At 37.7% G+C, this 22,782-nt stretch overlaps 1 protein-coding gene across 4 annotated transcripts; it reads right to left on the reverse strand.

The window, feature by feature from the left end:
* Nucleotides 1-2,478: 2,478 nt before the first annotated feature.
* Nucleotides 2,479-19,971, reverse strand: LOC122351913 (macrophage receptor MARCO-like). 4 transcript variants are annotated; one of them, XM_043249327.1, is made up of 29 exons: nucleotides 19,812-19,971; nucleotides 19,447-19,548; nucleotides 18,371-18,480; nucleotides 17,881-17,965; nucleotides 16,972-17,016; nucleotides 16,183-16,236; nucleotides 15,910-16,008; nucleotides 15,782-15,826; nucleotides 15,554-15,634; nucleotides 14,511-14,573; nucleotides 12,662-12,739; nucleotides 12,155-12,199; nucleotides 12,014-12,067; nucleotides 11,904-11,921; nucleotides 10,928-10,975; nucleotides 9,216-9,278; nucleotides 8,957-9,034; nucleotides 8,824-8,868; nucleotides 8,671-8,724; nucleotides 8,562-8,579; nucleotides 8,408-8,455; nucleotides 6,778-6,840; nucleotides 6,117-6,212; nucleotides 5,986-6,030; nucleotides 5,854-5,907; nucleotides 5,709-5,726; nucleotides 5,556-5,603; nucleotides 3,083-3,247; nucleotides 2,479-2,975 (listed from the first exon to the last, which is right to left on the reverse strand). In XM_043249327.1, exons 1-29 carry the CDS (start codon nucleotides 19,921-19,923, stop codon nucleotides 2,845-2,847), a joined length of 1,965 nt encoding a protein of 654 aa, XP_043105262.1. In that variant the 5' UTR covers nucleotides 19,924-19,971; the 3' UTR covers nucleotides 2,479-2,844. The 4 variants fall into 4 exon arrangements, with proteins under 4 accessions (XP_043105262.1, XP_043105263.1, XP_043105264.1 ...); XM_043249328.1 differs by lacking the exons at nucleotides 8,957-9,034; nucleotides 9,216-9,278; nucleotides 10,928-10,975; ... (1 more) ...; nucleotides 12,014-12,067; nucleotides 12,155-12,199; XM_043249329.1 differs by lacking the exons at nucleotides 8,671-8,724; nucleotides 8,824-8,868; nucleotides 8,957-9,034; ... (1 more) ...; nucleotides 10,928-10,975; nucleotides 11,904-11,921.
* Nucleotides 19,972-22,782: the final 2,811 nt, after the last annotated feature.

The following is a 22,782-nucleotide window of genomic DNA, read 5'->3' on the forward strand; positions in this document are numbered from 1 at the left end:
CTTGCTCATATCTGCAGGCCAAATATCTTTGTTGTGACCTGCTGTTATTTCACAATGAATGCTATTTCGTGAAGAAGACAGAGAAACTACTGTAATGTCTATATCAAATGCAGTCTTACATTTTGTGAAATTAAACATAGATTGAGTAAAAGCTCCCTCTAGTGCTGATTATCTGTGTTTCTTGGAAGTGGAAGTTGAGCGGGAGAATCTGTTTTGGATAAACTCATTTAATTTAAGTAGCCTAGTTAGTAGTCCAACTAAGCTACTCTATAAAGGGAATTATTTTCTTTGTTTCTATTTGAAAACTATTGATTCACAGAAATATTAAGCAGTACAACTGTATTAAACATTGATAATAAGTAATAATAATAATAATAATTTAATATAAAATAATAATAGCACATGAATAATACTGATAGTATTAAAGGCTATGTATGTTTTGACATCACAGGAATAAATTACATTTAAAAAACAGTCTCAACTGTAATATTTTTCATATAAATATTATGATTGTTACAGTTTTAAATCATTATACATACTGTATATATATAATTATCATTAACAACATAATAAATCAATGTTATCGTCATGTAAAGTTATACAAACAAGAAAAGAAAACAAGAGAATCATTCATTGTTCTTCACTTTTTTTAAAGTTTACTAACTTTAATATGAGTAAAGACTATGCTCTGTGTTATTTTTACATTTAATTTAGTGAATTTTACTTACAGGTGGAGCCTAGGATTTGCCGCCCCGCTCATAACTGCTACTTCTGTCATTTTTTCTTAACAAGAAGTTTATTTATGCCGTCGCAGAATTTCCTCACGTGCACATCAAACCAAACAGAAACGGTGCTTTTCTACTGCAAGCACAAAGAGCCCAGCACCAGAGCATCTACATGCATGCATGGCCAAAAAAGGGATTAAAGCCTTACCTGTGTGTGTGTGTAACAAGAAATGAAGTGTGAATTGTGTGAAGAACGCTTGTTTTTAGTATATAGAAATATCTGTATAAAATATCCTACTTGTTCATTGTTAAAAGTTTGAAAAACAGAGACACCTACGGGAAAGAAGGTGGATAATGTGTGGAGTCAGCCTGGCATTTTCTCAGTTCACTCAAGCTGTTGATAAAGATGGTATGTGAAAATGTCCCTGGTCTATCAGTCAAACAGTGTTGGAAGATATTGTTTTATTTTTGTTTTTTAAGTTAATCGTATTTGTCTAAAAAATGCATTTGAGATTACTTTATTTTTTTGTTCAGAAGCGTAAATGAGTGTATAGAGTTTTGCGACTTACAGGTGGTTGTGTACGTCACATGCTAATGGTGTCTGCTCTTCAGTTCATTTAGTATATTTCTCTGATTTATTGTGCATTATACTCTTGACAGTGTGACCGCACCAGCAGTATTTATTATCTGTTTGGTGCTCTCCATGTCTTTGCCAGGTGTATTGCTTCTTTCATGCAATTTTGTGTAATATTTGTATGTAACAAAAAATATTTTTATTAAGAGTTCAGTTTACACAAGCTGTTGAGAAGGATGTTTTATGACTGGACAAACAGTATTTATTGTCTGTTTGGTGCTCTCCATGTCTTTTCCAGATTTTTTCTGGCTGTAAACACTACAGTGAATAAGCTCAGCAAATCTGCTTTGACATGCAAAGAACATGTTTTCCAAATTCCCTAGCTCATATTACTTTTTATTCTCTTTAATCACTTACCGTGTTTTTACAACATTTCAGTCGAGTATTAATTATAATTATATATATATATATATATATATATATATATATATATATATATATATATATATATATATATATATATATATCACACATGTATATAACTATCAGAACCACCAAAAACCCATAAGATTCCTGTACATTCACAGGATGTTCAAATGAGCAAAGACTTTTCAAACTCTTCAATTTCTAAGCGATTCAGACTTATTTAAGCTTCTACTCTAACATTTCAATTATTTTTATTTATCTAATAGTATGTTAATCATGCTAGAAATATGCTAGTGACCATTAATATATGTAGATGCCTCACTAGCCACTGTTTCTATAGGCCACCACACATAAGCTGTCTGCTATATAATAATGGTCTACTCGACATCATTCACAAAGTAATCACTGAATTTTCAAAATATGCCACAATCCTGCACAGAACTGGCTCTGTGCCAACTTAAAGTGTGACGATGTCCATACCATTGTGTTATTTATCTGGAGAAACTCACATAATTCATGGCCCATACCAAGTTTTGAAAAATTTCATCAATATTTTATTCCAACGTTGTCCAGATGTCAGATTTTTGATTGGCTAGTAATGTGATTTTTTAAAAATATGCTTTTAAATGTTTTTTTGTTTTTTTTTCCGGACACAAATCTACATGAAAATAGAAATCATGTAACATGTCTCTCTCATTATTTTTGTTGTCACTGGCCAAAATAATAGACAATTTAAGAAATCAAAACATGACATTTTAAAATTAAGCTATTTATTTTGCTGTGTCTGAGTGTTATATGTCAGGACAGTTTTAGGATAGCACAGTACACATGGATGAATTTATTGTGGTGATTATACATTTATATAGTGCATAGGCCAAAAATATTGGCACACATAAATCCAACTCAGAAATGCATAGATGTTGCTGCCTTAATGACACCACGCATACTTCTCAAGCAGAACATCTGACAACAATAAGTTTGGTTTTACTATGCAGTAATTTCATAATTTGATAACTGCATATGTTTGAGGAGAACTGACGGTATACGTGCACTAAAAAGCACTAGCTGGCTAAAAGTCAAGAAGCAAAATTTTTGGTGTGAGATGTTTTTTTCTTTTATTCAGACACAGCTAACTCCCGCATCTTCACTGTGGCCACAGTTATGAACTCCGAATCCTCCATGTGGACAGTCAAAAATGCTCATCTCATTTCCGGTACATCTCATCTCGTCCAGCCAGATACGTCCAGTTCCTACAGCAGATACACAGCAGTCCATCATGAGAGTATTTCTGGAAACCATAGCCTGTAAACCCCTGAACCATTAACCAAAGACTCTTAACCGTAGATGGATACATCACCTGCACCTTCCGTGAACACCTGAGTGGCCCTCTGGAAACCCAGCATCTTGCACACCACCGTACCGTCCACAGTGTCAAAGCTGTCATCACACACCGTTCCCCAGGCATTCTCATGAAGCACCTCCACTCTTCCGCGGCTGGAACCTCCCACTAAACGAATCACAGCTAATGAAAAAAATACACATGTATGAGACACGCTGTTGGCGTTTCTATCTACTGTTTGTTTCCCGTGTTGATCTTAAACTGTCTCTCGTTTATCTGATTGTTTGCTGCCTGCCTTTTGACACCTTGCCTGGATCCCTCGACCCTGTTTACTCGCTGCTTGCCTCGACCCTAGCCTGGTAATGTTTACGATTCTGCCTCTGTCTCTTCTATAACTGATTCTGTTGTGGAAGCTCTGCCTGTTAAACCATTCTTAATTAAGAGCTTGCGAATGGATCTGAACGTCTCTGACGCTCTACTATCTGTTTTCCAAAGTCTCATCCCAAGCTGTCATGCTCACCACTCACCAGCAGCTGCAGCTGCTAAGGCTAACCATGCTGATTGACTAGTTTGCACAATGCAAGCGCTCACACCTCTTTCTACCAACATGGCCGTGGCAGCTGTACCCTCCGCACTGATCAACCCCAGCGTGAGTTTGATAGCAATCCCGTGTAAGGGTTTTCCTCTACAATGCTCACTGTTTATTACTTAACAAACCCCACTTGTACTACACTGATGATAGCAAGGTGGCTTTTGTGTCTTCATTGTTGTCTGGGAGAGTGCAGGACTGAGCTACCGCCATGTTGGAGATGTATTCCAGACACTATACCCACCAGGGTTCGCATCTTGTCTCAATCTGAATCTGAGACCATGAAATCCTACATAGAGGTGGAATTGGCTAAAGGCTTCATCTGTCCTTCCACCTCACCCGCCTCAACTGGTTTCTTCTTTGTGAAGAAGAAAGATGGAGGCCTTCATCCATGTATAGACTACTGTAGTTTGAACAACATGATGGTGAAGTACCAATATCCCTTATCCCTTGTGCCAGCCACCCTACTTCTCCAAACTCATTTTGTGCAACGCCTACAACTTGATGAAAATTCACAAGGGAGATGATTGGAAAATAGCTTTCTCTACCAGCACTGGCCACTAAGAATATTTGGCCATGCCGTTCGGCCTTTCCAATAGTCATTTTGTGTTCGAGACCTTCATCAATGAGATCTTCAGAGACATGTTGAACCGACATCTCATTGTCTACATTGGCAACATCCTCATATATTCACCAGACTTCTCATCCCATGTAGAACATGTCAGAGAGGTCCTCCAACACTTCATTTAGAATCAACTGTATGCCAAATTGAAGAAGTGTGAGTTCCACCAGACCCAAGTTTCATTCTTAAGCTACATTATTGGTCCCGATGGGGTGACCATGGATGATGATGGTTGATGAGGGAGAAAGTACCATTCACTGTACTCACAGTTCTCAGAAATCTAGAGTATATCAGATCTGCTAAAAGACTGAACCCCAAACAAGCCAGATGGTCCTTATTCTTTGCCAGATTTGATTTCAAAGTCACCTATATACCAGGCTCTAAGAATAGCAAGACAGACGCACTCTCCAGACAGTTTAACCAGACATTAAGCTCTCCCACCCACAAACCCATCCACAAACTATTATCATAGCACCAGTACAGTGGGACATTATCACAGAAAACACAGAGGCACTAAACACTGAGCCACCACCATCTAATTGCTCACTGACACACACCTTTGTGCCACAACATCTTCATACCCATCTTCTACATTGGATCAACGACACTCCCAGTGCAGGACATCCCGCTATAACAGCAACCTTCTAACCTCCAACTCGCCACAAACAAATTCTGGCGGCCCACTTTTCATGCAGATGTTGTGAGGTTTGTCCAACAATGTCTTACCTGCAATGTCACCAAGTCATCGCATCAACAACATGCCACTAACCACTACCCATTCCCCAAAGGTCGCACATTGCAGTAGATTTTGTCACGGACCTACCATCCTCTAATAATTTCACTACCATTCTCACTGTGGAAGGCTTGTTCATGCCCCTTCCCAAACTGCCCACTGCCTGGAAGACGCAGAGGCATTATGAACCAGGTCTTCTGCTTCTACTGACTACCAGAGGACATCATATCCAACTGAGGCGCTCAGCTCACGTCAAGGGTATGGCATGCGTTTTGCACTCAACTCAATATCAACGTAAGCCTAACCTCTGGCTATCATCCCCAATCTAATGGCCAAGCTGAATGACACAAACAAGAACTCACCCCTTTGCTTCTCTCCTACTGTCACTGAACCCCTGCCTTTTAGACCATTCTTAATAAAGAGCATGTGAATGTATCCAAACGTCTCTGACTCTTCCTCAAACAACAATCTTGGTATTGGAATTATTTGATTGAATAGACGTAAACAGTGACACATAGTAGTATGCATAAGTATCTGGATTAATTACCAGAGGGTCTACTCAGGGGTCCTACATCACCCTTTGCTCCTTTCAGACCTGTTTGGACATTAAGGACATTTAGATACAATTAATTTACTCACAAACAAGTTAATAATCACATAGATGCTGTGCACTCAGTGATATTACATTTCCAAAACATACCTTGAGATCCCCTGAGGCCTAAAAAACAGACACAAGTATAGGATGAAGAAAATAGAGTAATAGTAGAGTAATAATAGATGAAGAAACATGCAGAGTTGGATGCTGATTTCTTGTCAATAATAACAAATTCTTTTAACAAACTCACCTTGATCACCTTTACTGCCCTTTTCTCCATTTGGACCTCGAAGTCCAGGAACACCTACATGTGACATCAACTCAGATGACAGCTATATTATATAAATTCAGTGTTTATTTGTGTGTTTGTTTTTTAAATTACCTGCAGATCCTTGACTTCCCTTTTGTCCCTGTTGTCCTGGGACCCCTAAAAACAACAATTTGCCCATATATAAATGGCATAATGCCATATATCACTCTTATGTGCATGTGTCCTTAGCACTCGTACAGTACCTCGAAGGCCAACACCGGTGTCTCCCTTTGGTCCAGGTGAACCTTTTAGTCCAGGTGGTCCTTGGAGACCAGAAGGTCCCATCGGACCACGAGGTCCTAAAAGATCAACCAAATACAGGTTATTCTAATCTCTAATTTTGCTTAAGCATGCCAGGTTAGTGGCATCACATCTCTTAACTAAGAGCTTTGTAGACACTTGGAAGTAAATACTGTCTGTGATTCACATTATTAATCTTTTTCCAAACCCCTCCTTTGTGTGACACTCTATGCGTTCATTGTTCAATTGCATTTAATGAAGGGATTGTCATTGTGCGCAGTGCTGCTTTGTGTACAGCTGTTACAGGGAATTTTTAATGCTCAAAAAGCTGTACCCAGTGGCTATATGCTACGTGTCATGTTGATCTCAACATGAAATGGCTTAAGATCCATTGACTTGTACAAATGACTTCTCTCAGTGATTCACTGTCGACTATTTCTTTTGAGACACAACAACTTTATAGACCGTGCACTTTCAGTTTGAAAACTTTGCAGGATGTTTCACTTAGAGCTGTCTGACACACTGCATGAAAGTAAATTTTCAAAAATACTCCATAGGGGCTCTTTAGTAACCTTAATAAAAAGACAGACTTGTCTGACACATTGGAAAATTAGGTTTTCTTACCACTAGGACCTGAAGGCCCCTGCTCTCCTCTCTGACCTTTGGCACCTGGGTCTCCTTTAGGACCTGAGGAAGATTTTAGTGTATACATGATAAAAGTTTATGGATAAAAATATTCCACTCCAATATGTCAAACAGTGTCAAACCTAGAACACAAGTGTTGCATTGACCAGTGTTTAATATTAGGTATTTATCAAAGCAAAGCAAACTAATAGTAGTTTTGTTCAGACTAAACAAATTAAGAGAACCAAAATAGTGAGGCTTCTTGAGGACGAGGTGTGTGATTTTACTTTACTTTACTACTTAACATACAGTTAACATACATCTCTGATGGACAATAAAATAAGAAAAAAAAATCTTGTTATCACAATGACATATGTTTGGTTCTTATGACTTGTGCCAATAATTAACCTTGCAACCACCCAGAATATGTATAGATTCCACATTCGACCGTTCCAGATATGTTGACACATCTGCCATTTTAGAATGGTCAACTCAACGTAATTCACTATAATAATCATTGAATATATCAAAGTTGCTGTTGTAGACACACAGTCAATTTGCACTCGAGTGTTCACAGACTGTTCTAAAAATGGTGAATAGCTTAGTATCACAGTCTATAGAAATAGTCTAATGAGGCATATAGGTATGTATGCTATGGTAACAACAGCCTAGACATCCTCAACTCTTCCGCAGCTGGAATTTCCCAATAATCGAACCACAGATACACATATGAGACACACTGCTGGACTTCCTCCATTAATATATGTCGAAATGCTGCAGTAGTACATTTCATTGTGCTTAGTTGAAAGTCATAAAAAGGGAGAATTGGTTGGCTGTAGTACACGCCAATGTAAATGTTTGTTTAGGTGCATGTTCAGGCATTAATATGTCATGCTAAAATGGCTGTTATTCAAGCAGAACCTGCAAAAACAATACAAGAATCGTCATTTTGAAATTTGATTGAAAGCAGTAACAGTAGTGTTGTAGTAAAATTCCTCTGTATACTCGGAATACATCCACTTGATTCTACTTTGAAGCAGACTATGCTTCTAGATTTTGGTCTCCTTCAAGCTAGGAGAGTTATTGCACCAATTTTTCAATCTTTTAATCATTTATTTAATTTTATTTATTGTTGTTATCAAAGTTTCAGCATCATTACGCCAGTCCCACAATCCTTCTAAAATCATTCTATATCTTTATAATTTACCGCATTTATCTTTATAATTTTCTGCATTTAAAATGTTGAATGTTTTGCTTACAACTAAACAATAATATGCTAGTCTCATCATAAAGCATAGAAAATAAGTGCTGAATAGAGATGGTTAAGTTGTTTTTAGCTTAAATGTATTTGTTTGCCAATTTAAAATTATAAAATAAATAAATAAAATTTAAAATAATAAATAATAAAATTCACCCCTGCAAGGTATTTAACAGTAAATGTGAATCTTTCAAATTAAATTGAGGAGTGCTGGTTTCTTCTTGGTCTTACCCTACCTTGGTCTTGGTCTCGTCTTTGTCTCAACACACTCTGGTCTTGGTTTCGACTTGGTCTAGGTTTACGTGGTCTTGGCTACAACACTAGTTAACAGTGACACACAGTAGTATGCATAAGTATTTATAAAATAATTACCAGGGGTGCTACTCGGGGGTCCTACACCACCTTTCTCTCCCTTAAGACCTGTTTAAGACCGTCATGCATTTAAATGCAATTAATTTACTCACAAACAGGTTAATTATCGATTACAGTGATATTACAGATATGCCGAAAATGCACCAAAACATACCTTGAGTTCCCATCAGGCCTAGAAAACAGACATAAGTATAAGATGAAGGAAAAACATGCATAGTTGGAAGCTGATTTCTTGTCAATAATAATCTTTTTTAAAAACTCACCTTGATCACCTCTACTGCCCTTTTCTCCATTTGGACCTCGAAGTCCAGGAACACCTACATGTGACATCAAACTCAGATACTCAATGTTTATCATCTGTTGTCTAATGTGTTTGGGGTTTTTTTTGTTGTTGTTTGTTTGTTTGTTTTAAGTACCTGACAATCCTTGACTTCCCTTTTCTCCCCGTTGACCTGGTGGCCCTAAAAACAATTTTTGCCCATAAATAAATGGCATAATGCCATATATCTCTTTTATGTGCATGTACTTTTATGAGCACTCGTGCAGTACCTGGAAGGCCAACACCAGTGTTTCCCTTTGGTCCAGGTGAACCTTTTACTCCAGGTGGTCCTTGTAGACCAGGAGGTCCTAAAAGATCAACCAAATACAATTTAGGACACAAATAGAAAAACATCAAATTTCAGGCTGTGAGGGTACATCACTGCCTCAAAACAAATGTATCCTGATAATGCAATGTATACTAGTGAGGAAAGATAGGATTGTTTGAGACGGTGAAAAATTAGTTCAATGATCTGGGTTTTTTTCTTACCACTAGGACCTGAAGGCCCCCGTTCACCTCTCTCACCTCTGGCACCTGGGTCTCCTTTAGGACCTGAGGAAGATAGATTTAAGAGTATACGTGATAAAGTTAATGGATAAAAATATTCAACTACAATAAGTCAAACAGTGTCAAACCTAGAACTGAGTATTGCATTGACCAGTGTTTATTATTACAAGTATTTATTAATACAGAGAGACTGGTTTCCTTAGTAGGCCTGCCAAGTGTGTCTTGTTGGGTCCTACCTAGCAGCCTCTGGTTCTATCAGTCTAGTCTTCCTAGTAGATGATGTGGGTCTGTGGACTGTAGGCATATGCCAGAATGAAATGTTCATGTTGATATTAATTGCTAATGCTTTTATCACTGTATACAGTACTATTATTATTGAAATGTAGTTGTAAAAAAATGTTGCCATAATACAGTATAACAGTTTTTACCTTTTTTCTTATAACAAAAATATATCACAATTACTTTGATTTTAGCAACGTGATATTAAATATTTGAATTACCTAAGATTAATGAAAGTTTAGAAGAATTTTTAATTAGGAGTTTATGTTAACTAATTAATTTACTAATGTTAAATAATGAAGCCTTAGTGTTACAGAAAAAAATAAAAATAAAATCAATAACCTGTTGGGACTAAATATAAAAGTATTTGGCGCTGTGAATGAATACCACTGCGAATACAAAAATATAAATGAGCATTTATATAATTTAAATAGCATTTACAGCATTTCCAGAGTAATGGCTGCATTACTGGTAATAAATATATGGACTTTGGACAGAAAAGGCAGGTTGTCAATGAGTGACAAAGCAGAATAAAAATGAAGTGTGGATGCGCTGTTCTCGAAGGACGTTCAACTTAGTTTTGTATATATTTTTCGTAGTCTAGAATTTGAAACGACAATTAATTAATTAAAAGACAAATACAACCTTTTTTTCTCTCTGTAACTCTTTGTACTATTGTGTTAATGTTAAACGAACTGTAACATGACAAGATGAATAAAATAAGAAAGTACATTTTTTATGTACATTTTTTATTTTCTCTGTGATATTATGTTTTCCTGCTATATTTTCCTACTGTGTTAACAGCAAAATGTTACATGGATTTTGTGTTTTTAGGTTTTGCGGTCAACAAATTCAAGATTCTGGACAAAACAAATAAAATAACAAATGCAATTTTGTAAATGTGAGATTCAGGAAGCCTAAATTTAGTGGCAACGGTCGTGTCGGGATGCGGGTGAACAAAGCGGGTATACAGTATGATAGGGGAAAGAAAAATCATGTCTTGCAATCAGAATGTTAAAATCCGGTTGGTTCTTGTAACCACAAAGAATACCATAGATATGTATAGATACATTTGACATCTGCTATTTTGGAACGATCAGTTTGATCAGTCATCATAATAATCAATGACTATTCTGAGATATACATGTCATACATGCATACATGTGTATAACTTGCTGTTGCAGGCTCACAGTCAGCTTGCGCTCGAGTGTTCAAGCCGTTCTAAAATGGTGGATGTACAAGCCTATATTAATATTTGTTTAGATGCACGATTGGGCTTTGCTATGTCATTCTAAAGTGGCTTGTTATTTAAGCAGAACCTGCGAAACAATACAATAATCTTCATATTGAATTTGATTGAATAAATGTTAACAGTAACACACAGTACTATGCATAAGTATTGATAGAATAATTACCAGGGGCGCTACTCAGGGGTCCTACATCACCCTTCTCTCCCTTAAGACCTGTTTAAGACCATCGTACAAATAATTTTTTCACAAACAGGTTAATAATCACACTGTCACAATATGCTACTGTGAGGAAGCGGAGAGACAAGGAGACGAATAGACAGTCTTTAAGGGGTAATACAGGTAGGCAGGAACACACATGTACACAAGGATGACGACAGGAAAATACAGGGCTTAAAAACTAAAAGAGCAGATAGATGCTGTAACCGACGTGGTGGCATGGATCTGAAAAGACTGTGGAGGAGCCAGAGCAAAAGAGGTCCAAGTAGGAGACAATGGGATATAAGAGCCTGACAGAGCAAGAGGGAGATGTTGAGCTGGGCTTTGGATCCACAAAGGCAGCGAAATACGTTTAAGGACCATGTTCGGACGATGGTGCTCTCCATGCAGTGTTCAAACTCACCTGAGTGGTTGGACAGATAAGCCAAGATTCGTCTTGTATGGTTCTCAAGCGATTTCTACCTCCCCTCAAGCAGGTGGAGGAGGTATTTGGGGTGGGTGAAAACATTCATGAAGAAAAAATGCTAAATAAATAAATAAAAACCCACTTCATGATACACTTGGTCTGAATTTCTGTCATGATACGCCACTGTGAGGGAGTGGAGAACGCAGAATGAATTACAAATAAGCGAGCAGAAACACATGTAGCATGCAAGGATGACAACAGACACCAGATGCTGAACACAGGAAAACAAAGGGCTGAAATAATAAAACTTAATGAGGAAATTAATCACACACAGGTTGAACTAGCGGAACTAAACAAGAACAGAAACAGGAAAAACAAATATGGACATAAGGAAACACTAAGGCATATATGAGACCAATAAAAAAAACACTAGACACACAAGTCTGACACACATGCTTTCTATGCACATTCTATGCACTAAGATAATACAGATATGCCCACAATGCACTAAAAACATACCTTGAGTTCCCCTCAGGCCTAGAAGACAGACATAAGGATAAGATGAAGGAAATACAAGAAACATGTTAAATACTGATTTCTTGTCAATAATGACTGTCTGACAAACTCACCTTGATCACCTTTACTGCCCTTTTCTCCATTTGTACCCCGAAGTCCAGGAACACCTAAATTAAACATCAATCTCAGATGACAGCTATAAACTATGTATAAACTAAATCTTTATCATCTGTTTATGTGTGTTTTTAAACTACCTGTCAGTCCTTGACTTCCCTTTTGTCCCTGTGGTCCTGGGCGCCCTAAAAACAATTATTTGCTAATAATTAAAAACGAATGCAATATATCACTCATGCCTAAAATAAACTATTACATTTTTTTGCACCAATTGTACTGCCTGAACAAGTTGACACTAGACAAAATCTGGTAGTGTATTATAGTCACAGACTAAGCTTCAGACTTTGCTTCCATCCAATTGAAGGATATCAAATATGTTTGATATTTTCAGATAATTTTAGAACACATTTGTTTGCATTTGTCATGCCTCTCAAAGCAACAAGTCACACGTTTCTGCATGAGTCTGTTATGATCAGAACAACTTTAAAGTCTAGTAGTGTATGATCCCACGTTGTGAAGTGTATGATGTTTCATGTTTATTTACAGTGCAAAATTAGCAAGTGTATGATGCCTAGTGATTTAAAAATCTGTTCAGATAATAAAAGTTGTGTACTGTAGTGCGTGTGTCCTTAGCACTCCTGAAGTACCTGGAAGGCCAACACTAGTGTCTCCCTTTGGTCCAGGTGAACCTTTTTCACCAGGTGGTCCTTGCAGACCAGAAAGACCTAAAAGATCAACAAAGTACAGGTCAGGGCACGAATGAATGAGGAATTGTCAAATTTCAGGAAGTGAGGGTACGCCACTCTGCCTGATATCCTGATAATACAATGTATACTAGTGAGGAAAGACTGATTTCTGAATTTGCTGAAGCCTGCCAGGTTTGTGCCATTAAATATCTTAAATAAACGTTTTGTAGATACTTTGGAAGTAAATACTGTTTGTAAAACAATATATATTTATTATCAATCAAAACAATAATTATAATTGAAAATCTAATAACAAAGTTTGAACGCATACAGATTAATTTCAATTAATTAGAAATTAAATGCACACCGACGGAAGCAGTTTAAGTCTTTGGTTCTTTTAATTGTGGTGATTTGGGGTCACATTTCACAAAACCAACCAATTTACAATGTAAACAAATTACAACACTTCATAAGACCAATAAAAAATAAGCTCCTTTTGTTATAATTTGTTATAATTACTGCCTCAATTCGGCGTGTTATGGAGGTGATCAGTTTGTGGCACTGCTGAGGTGGTTTGGAAGCCCAGGTTTCTTTGACAGTGGCCTTCAGCTCATCTACATCTTTTGGTCTCTTGTTTTTCATTTTCTTCTTGACAATACCCTATAGATTCTCTATGGGGTTCAGGTCTGGTGAGTTTGCTGGCCAGTCAAGCACATTTAACCAACTTTTTGGTGTTTTTCGCGTTATGGGCAGGTGCCAAATCCTACTGGTAAATGAAATCAGCATCTTCAAAAAGCTGGTCAGCAGAATGAAGCATGAAGTGCTCCAAAATTGTTTGGTAAATGGGTGCAAACGACCAGCAGATGACATTGCAAACCAAATCATCACAGACTGTGGAAACTTAACACTGGACTTCAAGCAACTTGGGCTATGAGCTTCTCCATGATTCCTCCAGACTCTAGGCCCTTGGTTTCCAAATGAAATACAAAACTTGCTCTCATCTGAAAAGAGGCCTTTGGACCACTGGGCAACAGTTCAGTTCTTCTTTGTAGCCAGATTCCTCAACACATCTGTGTGTGGTGACTCTTGGTGCCTTGACCACAGCCTCAGTCCATTCCTTGTGAAGTTCACTCAAATTCTTACATCTATTTTGCGTGTGATTCCTCATAAGGCTACAGTTCTCTCAGTTGGTTGTGCATCTTTTTTTCCACACTTTTCCCTTCCAATCAACTCTCTGTTAACATGCTTGGATACAGCACTCTGTGAACAGCCACTTTCTTTGACAATGACTGTTTGTGGCTTACCCTCCCTGTGAAGGGTGTCAGTGATTGTCTTCTGGACAGCTGTCAGATCAGCAGTCTTTCTCTTGATTGTGAAACCTAGTGAACCAAACTGAGAGACCATTATGAAGTCTCAGAAATCTTCTGCAGGTGTCTCAAGTTAATTAGCTGAGTGGCATGTCTCCATATTCTAATTTGTTTAGATGTGTGAATTAGTAGGTGTTTGTTCATCACAATTAAAAAAACCAAAGACTTAAACTAGTTTAGTCTGTGTGTACTGAATTTATTTAATACACAAGTTTCACAATTTGAGCTGAGTTACAGAAATAAATGAACTTTTCCACAACATTCTTGTTTATGTAGATGCACCTGTATGTTCTGTTGATTACTGGTAACCTGTATGGTGGTATCCATAAGACCTAAGCATAACATATTTTATGGCAATATTCCTTAAACTGGCTATGTTAATAAGCTTAACTGAGATATCCTTGTTTGACAGATTAAGTCAATGATCTGGGTTTTTTTCTTACCACTAGGACCTGAAGGCCCCCGTTCACCTCTCTCACCTCTGGCACCTGGGTCTCCTTTAGGACCTGAGGAAGATAGATTTTAGTGTATACATGATAAAGTTAATGGATAAAAACTTTTAACTACAATGTGTGAAACAGTGTCCAACTTAGAACACAAGTCTTGTACTGACCAGAGTTTATTATTAGAGGTATAGTATATCTTAGCTGTCACAGAACATGCCACAGCAAAATAGAGTTTGGTTAATAGTGAATATTGACCTATTGTGTGTATCGTTGCTCCTGCTGTTAGCAGGATATAATCGCTCCACATGGTGTAAGATGCACAACGCAGATAAAAAGCATATGTTGCAATTAATATTGGTATTCAAATATGTCAGGCTCATAGCTCGTAAGACATCGAAAATACAGTTGGACTTTGCTTTTTCATTTGTGTCAGTGACTGTGTATTCGTGAAAATGCAAAAAATAATGCAAGATTTGGAGTTGAATTTAGATTATGTCGCTATTTATTCGTCCACATATTGAAAGTGCAATTGAAAATACAATTTGAAATTCCATTTGTCTGGAAAATCCTTCCATAACAATTCACAATATCTGCATTCAAAATACATTTCTCATAAAGAAATCTGTACTTTTTTTCTTTCTTTTTCACAAATAATTTTTCGTTCATGGTGGAGAAAAATAATAATAAACCATCTAAATATTCAATTTCTACATGAGCAGGGATTAAATGCCCCCAAGTACCATCTGGCACTTTGTCTAATCACATGAAACCGTTGGTCTACACAGAAGAGAAAAGGGTTAAAAAACATGAGAAAAAGAAGTCACATTAAAAGACTTAAGCAGCAAAGGAGGGGTGTTTAATTCCTGCTCACATGTATAAATTGAATATTCAAGCTGTTTATTAATTTTTGTATCCATTAAGAAAATATTACGCTGAATACTTTTTTGTTGTTTGGGAAAACAATGCTAAATCCAGACATTTAAACAATTGTTCATAAAATGATCTCCTCTAGACATGCTATCAAATCTTTTTGATGATACCTGGTGGCCCATGGAGACCTGGTATTCCTTGGATACCAGTCTTTCCCACTGCACCTTGACGACCATCAGTCCCAGGTAAACCTTGTGTGCACAGAGAAAATACCAGACAGGATTTCATTCAAGCAATACCAAAACTCTTACAAGTGCAAAGTATTTCCACAACACATATGTTGTGTTTTATTATAGTATGAATTATTCAGATGGCCTTTGATCATCATAAAGGAGCACCTGTTAATCCTCTCTGTCCTGTATCCCCCTTCAAGCCAGGAATGCCTGGAGAGAGAAGTCATAGCGAGACATGTCGTACTGTTCCAGATGGGGTAAGAGTTGTTGGGAAGATGTGAAAAGACCATTACCAGGTGCACCCATCATGCCAGTCGGGCCCCTTTCACCTGCTAGTCCTTGGTCTCCTTTCTGTCCTTTATCACCTGGAGCTCCAGGCTTACCTACCTGACCTGAAAGAGAGAACATTCATATTTTCTATTAACATTGGTTTGTTTTGCAGCATATTCTTTAGCAATTATTTGCTAAGCCAATACATGATGTTCAAATTTATGGAAAATGAACACAGATCACTGTGCTACACATCCGCACAAATTCATACAGAAATATAGAAAAAATAAACAAACCTGGTGAGCCAGCCTGTCCTTTCTGTCCCGCCATCCCTGGCACTCCAGGAGGACCTGATACACACACCTGGATTATAAATACTGACTGGTGTATTGTTCGGTCATGAAACTCTAGATGGAGCAAACTGAACTGATGTTAATGTAAATTATGATGTTCAGAGAGTTAAATGATTTGGCACAAGCTGATTGGTTCATGTTGCATATGCAGCCAATGAGCTCACAGCCTTGCATTTATATGGCTGGCTAGCATTTACCTAAGATTTTTGCAGCAAGCTTTCAGAGTTTCTCTGAAAGCCTCCAATTTCCCCAGCTCCACCTCTATGCATCCGCTATGGCTTATTCATTATGCTATTTGTGCAGCAGCAGTATGTCTTGAATACTCACAGCACAGAATGGCCAAATGCATTGGCAGTAGAAAGTTCCTCTTTTTGATAATGATCTACAACTAAAGCATTACCAACAGAAGCTATTCAGCAGTAGCAGTGTAGCAGATCTTTTCCGCCATGACCAAATAAATTAACATTACCATATCCATCACCATGTTAAAATGTTCAGAGAGTTTTCATGGCTGAAATGCTATTTGGGATGAAGAATCTAAGACATCAAAGGTAAAATTTCAACTTTAGCTGATTTTTTAAATCTCTTTTGACCAGCAGGGAGAGATTGACCCTATTCTGGTCACTGTGCTCTGCTGAATTTTTTTACCCCTTAAACTGGGGACAGCTTCTGCAATAGAGAGGTTGGGGGTTACTGACTGACTATGTTTTTCAGGCATAGAAGTATAGTTACCGTTTAATCCAGGTTTGCCAGGTGGACCAGGCGGACAAACTATGGCTATAAAATAGAAAGAAAAATAGTGAGCTCAATTCTGTGGGACATGACAAAATGCTTTAAAACAGTCATGAAATAAAAAATTTAAACTGACAAACAAAAACATGCGGATACACTTGAAGGGAATGAACACATGTGATGAATTTGTGAGGTTTTGTGCATGTGTATGACAACTTCCATTACATGTAATTTGCACAGTTTTATTATTTTTAATGCAAAGATGACAATATTTTATTACGGGCTAGGGTAAGGGCTAAGTTAGGGTTAGGTCAAATAATGCAATCTTTGCATTAAAAATGACATAACTGAGTGAATAACACATAATGACAGTTTTCATGAACATGCATAAAACCTCCTTCATGAGTCATGTCATGATTATGCAAGAAAAGTGTTACCAAACATTCACATTTATATCTAATTTCCCAATTACTCTGAAGGTTGCCTTTTTTATTTTAATTATAGCAGTTGAACAAGAACTTATAATAAATGTTTTATAGGTTTCAGCAAACATGAGAAACAAAACCTTGCTAACTAAGATGCATAATTTAACAATCAAAAAATGCATTTCATGATCCATTTAACAACTGAAATCATGTCATATTCCAAAAATGGTGTCTGTTCAATATATGTACTATTTGAGTGTGTGTGTGTGTGTGTGTGTGTGTACTTATTTATGCTTAAACCTGAAATGTTTGACATTGTGTGGATCGCAGGTAGCAAGAGAAAAATTTGTAACATTATCAAAACTCATGCAGAATGGAATTGTTTGAAAATGTAAAACTGCAGAAAGGTTTGTGTAAGGGGATATAAAACAGTTTATACAGTATAAAAATCATTATGAAATGGAAACACAATGCATTTGTGTACCTCTTTGTGCACTAATGTTGAGCTGGTTTAGCTGAGTCCTTAGATTCTCTAGAGTCCCATTGTTCCCACACATATCGGAGAGACACTGTTTAACACACACACACACACACACACACAGAAACTTCGCACATCCTGATTTTGCTGAGTTATATGTGTTCGTAGGTTAACATATTTTGTTGACCCTGAAACAACATTTAAATCCTTTAGTCTTGACAATTCTACACATAAACATGACCTTGATCATGAGAAATCCCTAAAATCAGAGGCAATGATAGATAAATGACTGATTTACAAGCACCAAAAACTGACTGAAAAACATTTCACAAATACTATAAACTGGTTCTTTAAATTTGACTCAAGAACTTGTCACACTCAGGTGCTGCAAGAATCTTCAGTTCCCTCTAAACATGCCATTCTCTGCGTATACTCCATGTGTGCATGAGTTCTGTATCTTGGACATGTGTGTGTGTGTGTGTGTGTGTGTGTGTACCTGATCTGAATTGGAGCTGCCCAGGTTGATTCCTTCAGCAGACATGAGTGCCGCTATTTTGGCATCAGCTGATGTATAGTGAAGATGAACCAAAGCCTCCAGAGTAATGACTACATGCAATACACATCGTATGCATAAAGCAGATTCAATTGTGGAAAAACAGAAATCAATCAGGAAAAAGGTGTTAGCTTACACGATTGTATAAAATTGAATGTACAGTGGCCACAGAAACATATGCTAATATTAATAATTTAAATAAAATAAAATGTTAATAAAAGATATTTTAGCTTTTCACTATGTTTCCTTTTATTTGTTATGTTTGCTTAATGTCCTTTAATCAGCTGGTGTTTTGTGATTTTTATTGATTTATGTATAACATTTTTCTCAGGTTCACATAAATATCCTATTAGATGAAGCATATGTAGAGAATGACATTAAATACCTACTTTATTTTGATGGTCTCTTTTGAACATTTTGTTGACGATAACTTTGCACCTACACCAACTAACATTCATTAGAGTATTAGTAGACTGTCTGATTAATATCTGCTAACTTTTTATTGTGATCATCTTCCAACAGATGTTCTACACTTACTATAACTTTTCTAATCCTAACTCTACCAGTCTACTAATACTCTACTAACACTACAGTGAGAGGTAGGAGATACGTCAGTGCAACGTTAGAATGTGTTACTTTAAAGGAACAATTAAAATTAAAGAATGTAAAATATATTTTGAAGAATCTTGGTAGTCAAAGGCTACCATCTTTCTTCAAAATATCCTCTTTTGTGTTCAGCAGCTGAAAGAAAATCATACATATTTGGAACAACTTGAGGGGTGAATAAATCATAACAGAACTTCATTCTCTTAATTTTCAAATTTATGACCTAATAATGTTTGACATCCTCAGAAGCTCTTCAGATCTTCAGATTATTTCAAATATATCTAAAATATCTAAAATGTGCTAAAGTTTGCTTGCATTGATTTTGTTTTAAACAAATGGCAATTGGTTGAATCGTTTGTATATACAGAAAAGAATATCTTTTTAAATGTGATTTTATTTCTGGTCCATCTCACCTTTATATGCCAACAAAGAAACCAGTCCAGTCAGCAGCAGCAAAAACAGTACGAGAACAGAAATGCAGCAAAGGTTTGTCGCTGGCTTTTTTGAATTTAGTTCTATAACACACATACAGTACAAACACTATTGCAATGCAGAACTCTTAAACTTGCAAAAAAAAGTTGATAAGAATGAAAAATTATTTTATAATTTTTTTTTAAATGTATTTATTATTTTTTAAATAAACATAGTCATTTTCTGAAAACAATTATGTTCAGAAAAATTATATTTATATATATTCTTTATATGTTTGTATATGAGACTCATGTTTAGATAAAAACATTTTAAACATTTAAATATGTGTAATGCCATTTTGCCTTACTGCTGTGCTGGAAGTCATCATGGTCAGTCAGCTTCATGGTGTTGTCATAAAGAGGGTTTGCTTGGCTGAATACAGAGGCCTTCAGGTCAATATCGTCCACGTTGGTCTCCATCAGTTACTCCACCACACACTGACCTGGACACAACCAGGGTGATGGTTTAAAAACAAAACCAAATATAAGGGAGAAAAATATGCTGGCTAATCAGAACATTGGTCATCTGACAAAAGAGATGGAGAGGAAATTGTTCCAATGAGCTTCCTAAGTAAAAAGGAAGTTAGAGCTACAGTAGCAGGAGTAAGCATAAATGCACGTCTTGATTTTGCTGAGTTTGATGTGAATTTAATCTTAACCATATCTCTACACCTAAACCTAACCTTACCCATGAGTAAAGCCCAAAATCAGAAAATGATAGATGAATGACACTGATATACAAGCACCAAATGCTGATTGTAAGCCTAAACTTCAATAGAGAGGTCAGCAAAGATGTTGATCCAGGAACATCCCATTCCTAATCCATAGGGTTCAATATGATGTCAGTTCACCCTTTGCAGCTATAATAATTTCAACTCTTCTGGCAAGAGTGTCCACAAGGTTTAGGAGTGTGATTATGGGAATTTTTGACAATTATTCACATACTGATGTTGGACGAAAAGGCCTCTCAGTCTCTGCTTTAATTCATCCCAAAGGTGTTCCAGGGGGCCAGTCAAGTTCATCCACACCAGACTCCGTCATCTATGTCTTTATGGATCTTGTTTTGTGCACTGGTGCACAGTCATGTTTGAAGAGGAAGGGGCCATCTCCAAACTGTTCCCACAAAGTTGGAAGCATGTAATTGTCCAAAATGTCTAAATATGCTGAAGCATTCAGAGTTCCTTTCACTGGAACTAAGGGGTCAGCTCCTGAACAACACCCCCACACTATAATCCCCCCTCCACCAAACTTTACACTTGGCACAATGCAGTCAGAAAAGTACCGTTCTCCTGGCAACTGCCAAACCCAAGTTCGTCCATCAGATTGGCAGATGGAGAAGTGTGATTCGTCACTCCAGAGAACTGCTCTATATATATACACATCTATACCGATCTCCCAAAGCGTGGTTCAGGAGTGACACACGTTGGAGGGTAGCGTTCAGTAAACAGGCCGGCGGTTCCTTCTGCACATGATGAGTCGATGCCCACTGAGGACCCTGTGATCCTCGCGCGGACATGGCTGACAGGCTGCATCGTGCACCAGGACCCGCCCATCGGAGCCCCAGAAGTCAACGTGAAGGTGATTGCGTTCCGCACCCTCCTTGACTCCGGCAGCACAGTTAGTCTGATCCAGGCGAATATCCTAGGCCCACGGGGGGAAAGTAAAGTATACACACCCATTACCTGCGTTCACCGGAAACCTGACAAGTACCCGCTCAGAGGGTGAACCTTTCGGCAGTGGTAAAGAACCTACCTGTACCAGTGCTGATTGGAAGAGATTGGCCGGGATGCTAGCCACCGCCACACAGCCTGCCAGTTCCAGAGGGAACCGCAGACGACTGAGGCCGGCCCGAGAACCCCAACAACGTCCCACCTTGCTGGCCTCAGACAGCAGAAGAGATGGTGAGTCCCCTTCCCAAAACTCTAACCTGTTCTTCGATGTCTTGCAGCAGGTCACGGAAGGGGGCTCATTTGCCAAAGTACAAAAAGAGGACGATCGACTGAAACGATGCTGGCCCCAGGTCTACATCATCGAGGGCCAAGAAGTGTGGCCTGGACCCCATCCTCTCCCGCATTTTGTTGTCAAAAGCGGCCTGCTTTACTGTGTTGCTCAGTGGAGGGGGAAGGAGAAATTGCTACTGGTGGTTCAGCGGTCGAAGACAGAGGCCATCCTGGAGCTGGCTCACACCCATCCGATGGCAGGACTAGCAAACACCTGTCAAAGGATCCGGGATCGTTTTCACTGGGCCGGCCTGGAGGCCGAGGTGAAACGCTTTTGCCAAGCCTGCCCAACGTGTCAGCTGACGACACCACCGACACCTCCCCCCAGTCCACTCATTCCATCATCTAGGTGCCCTTTGAGCGCATCGGAATGGACCTAGTAGGGCCATTGCTGAAGTCTGCCCGGAGCCATGAACATGCTGGTGATCGTGGACTACGCCACCCGCTATCTAAAGGTAGTTCCCTTGAGAAAAGCCATGGTGAAAGGCATCGCAATGGAGCTGTTCCTTCTGTTTAGCCTGGTTGGCATCCCAGTCGTAGGTGCAAAGTTATTTATTGTCAACAGAATGTTCATAAGGGACCATCAAAATAAAAGCTAGCTGCTAGCTGTTTTAGAGTTTGTTTATCAAGCATGCAGAACAACCACCCAACAAAGCATTACAATAGTCTATCCACGAGGTCATAAACGCATGAATTAACATTTCTAACATTTAACATTGAGAGCATAGGTTGTAATTTAGATATGTTTTTGAGATGGAAAAGTGCAGTTTTACATATACTAGAAACATGGTTTTCAAAGGAAAAAGCTTAAAAAAAATATATTTTTGACAGAAAATGAAGATTCAAGAGCAAATTGTAATTAGTCAAGATGTGTTTTTTTTAATGACAGGCTAAACTACATTTAATTTAAAGGTTTAAAGGGGACATATCCTAATGGCATTGATGAATTATTAATAGCCAAAAGAAAATCTATGATTTCTGGATTTCTTTATTTTTTGTTAATTTTAGTCACTTTATTGAATAAATATGGGGGATTATGTTTGTTTTCTTCTAAAAGGGACAAAAAATAATCAGATCTAGCTGTTTTAAGTAAGATTGATTTCTTTTTTCATTCTCAAATATAAAAGAGCAACTGTGTAAGGGCTTGAAAAGAGAGCAGACAGGTGCACAGTTTTGTTGTGAAAAGTCTTGCAATTAAAAAGGGTAAACAAGCATAAATAAACACTGCTGATATAACAGAATCATGCAGGAAGTTCCGTTTGATTCATAACTTGTTTCT

Source organism: Puntigrus tetrazona, chromosome 9, assembly GCF_018831695.1.
Source record: "Puntigrus tetrazona isolate hp1 chromosome 9, ASM1883169v1, whole genome shotgun sequence".
Lineage (NCBI taxonomy): Eukaryota > Metazoa > Chordata > Actinopteri > Cypriniformes > Cyprinidae > Puntigrus > Puntigrus tetrazona.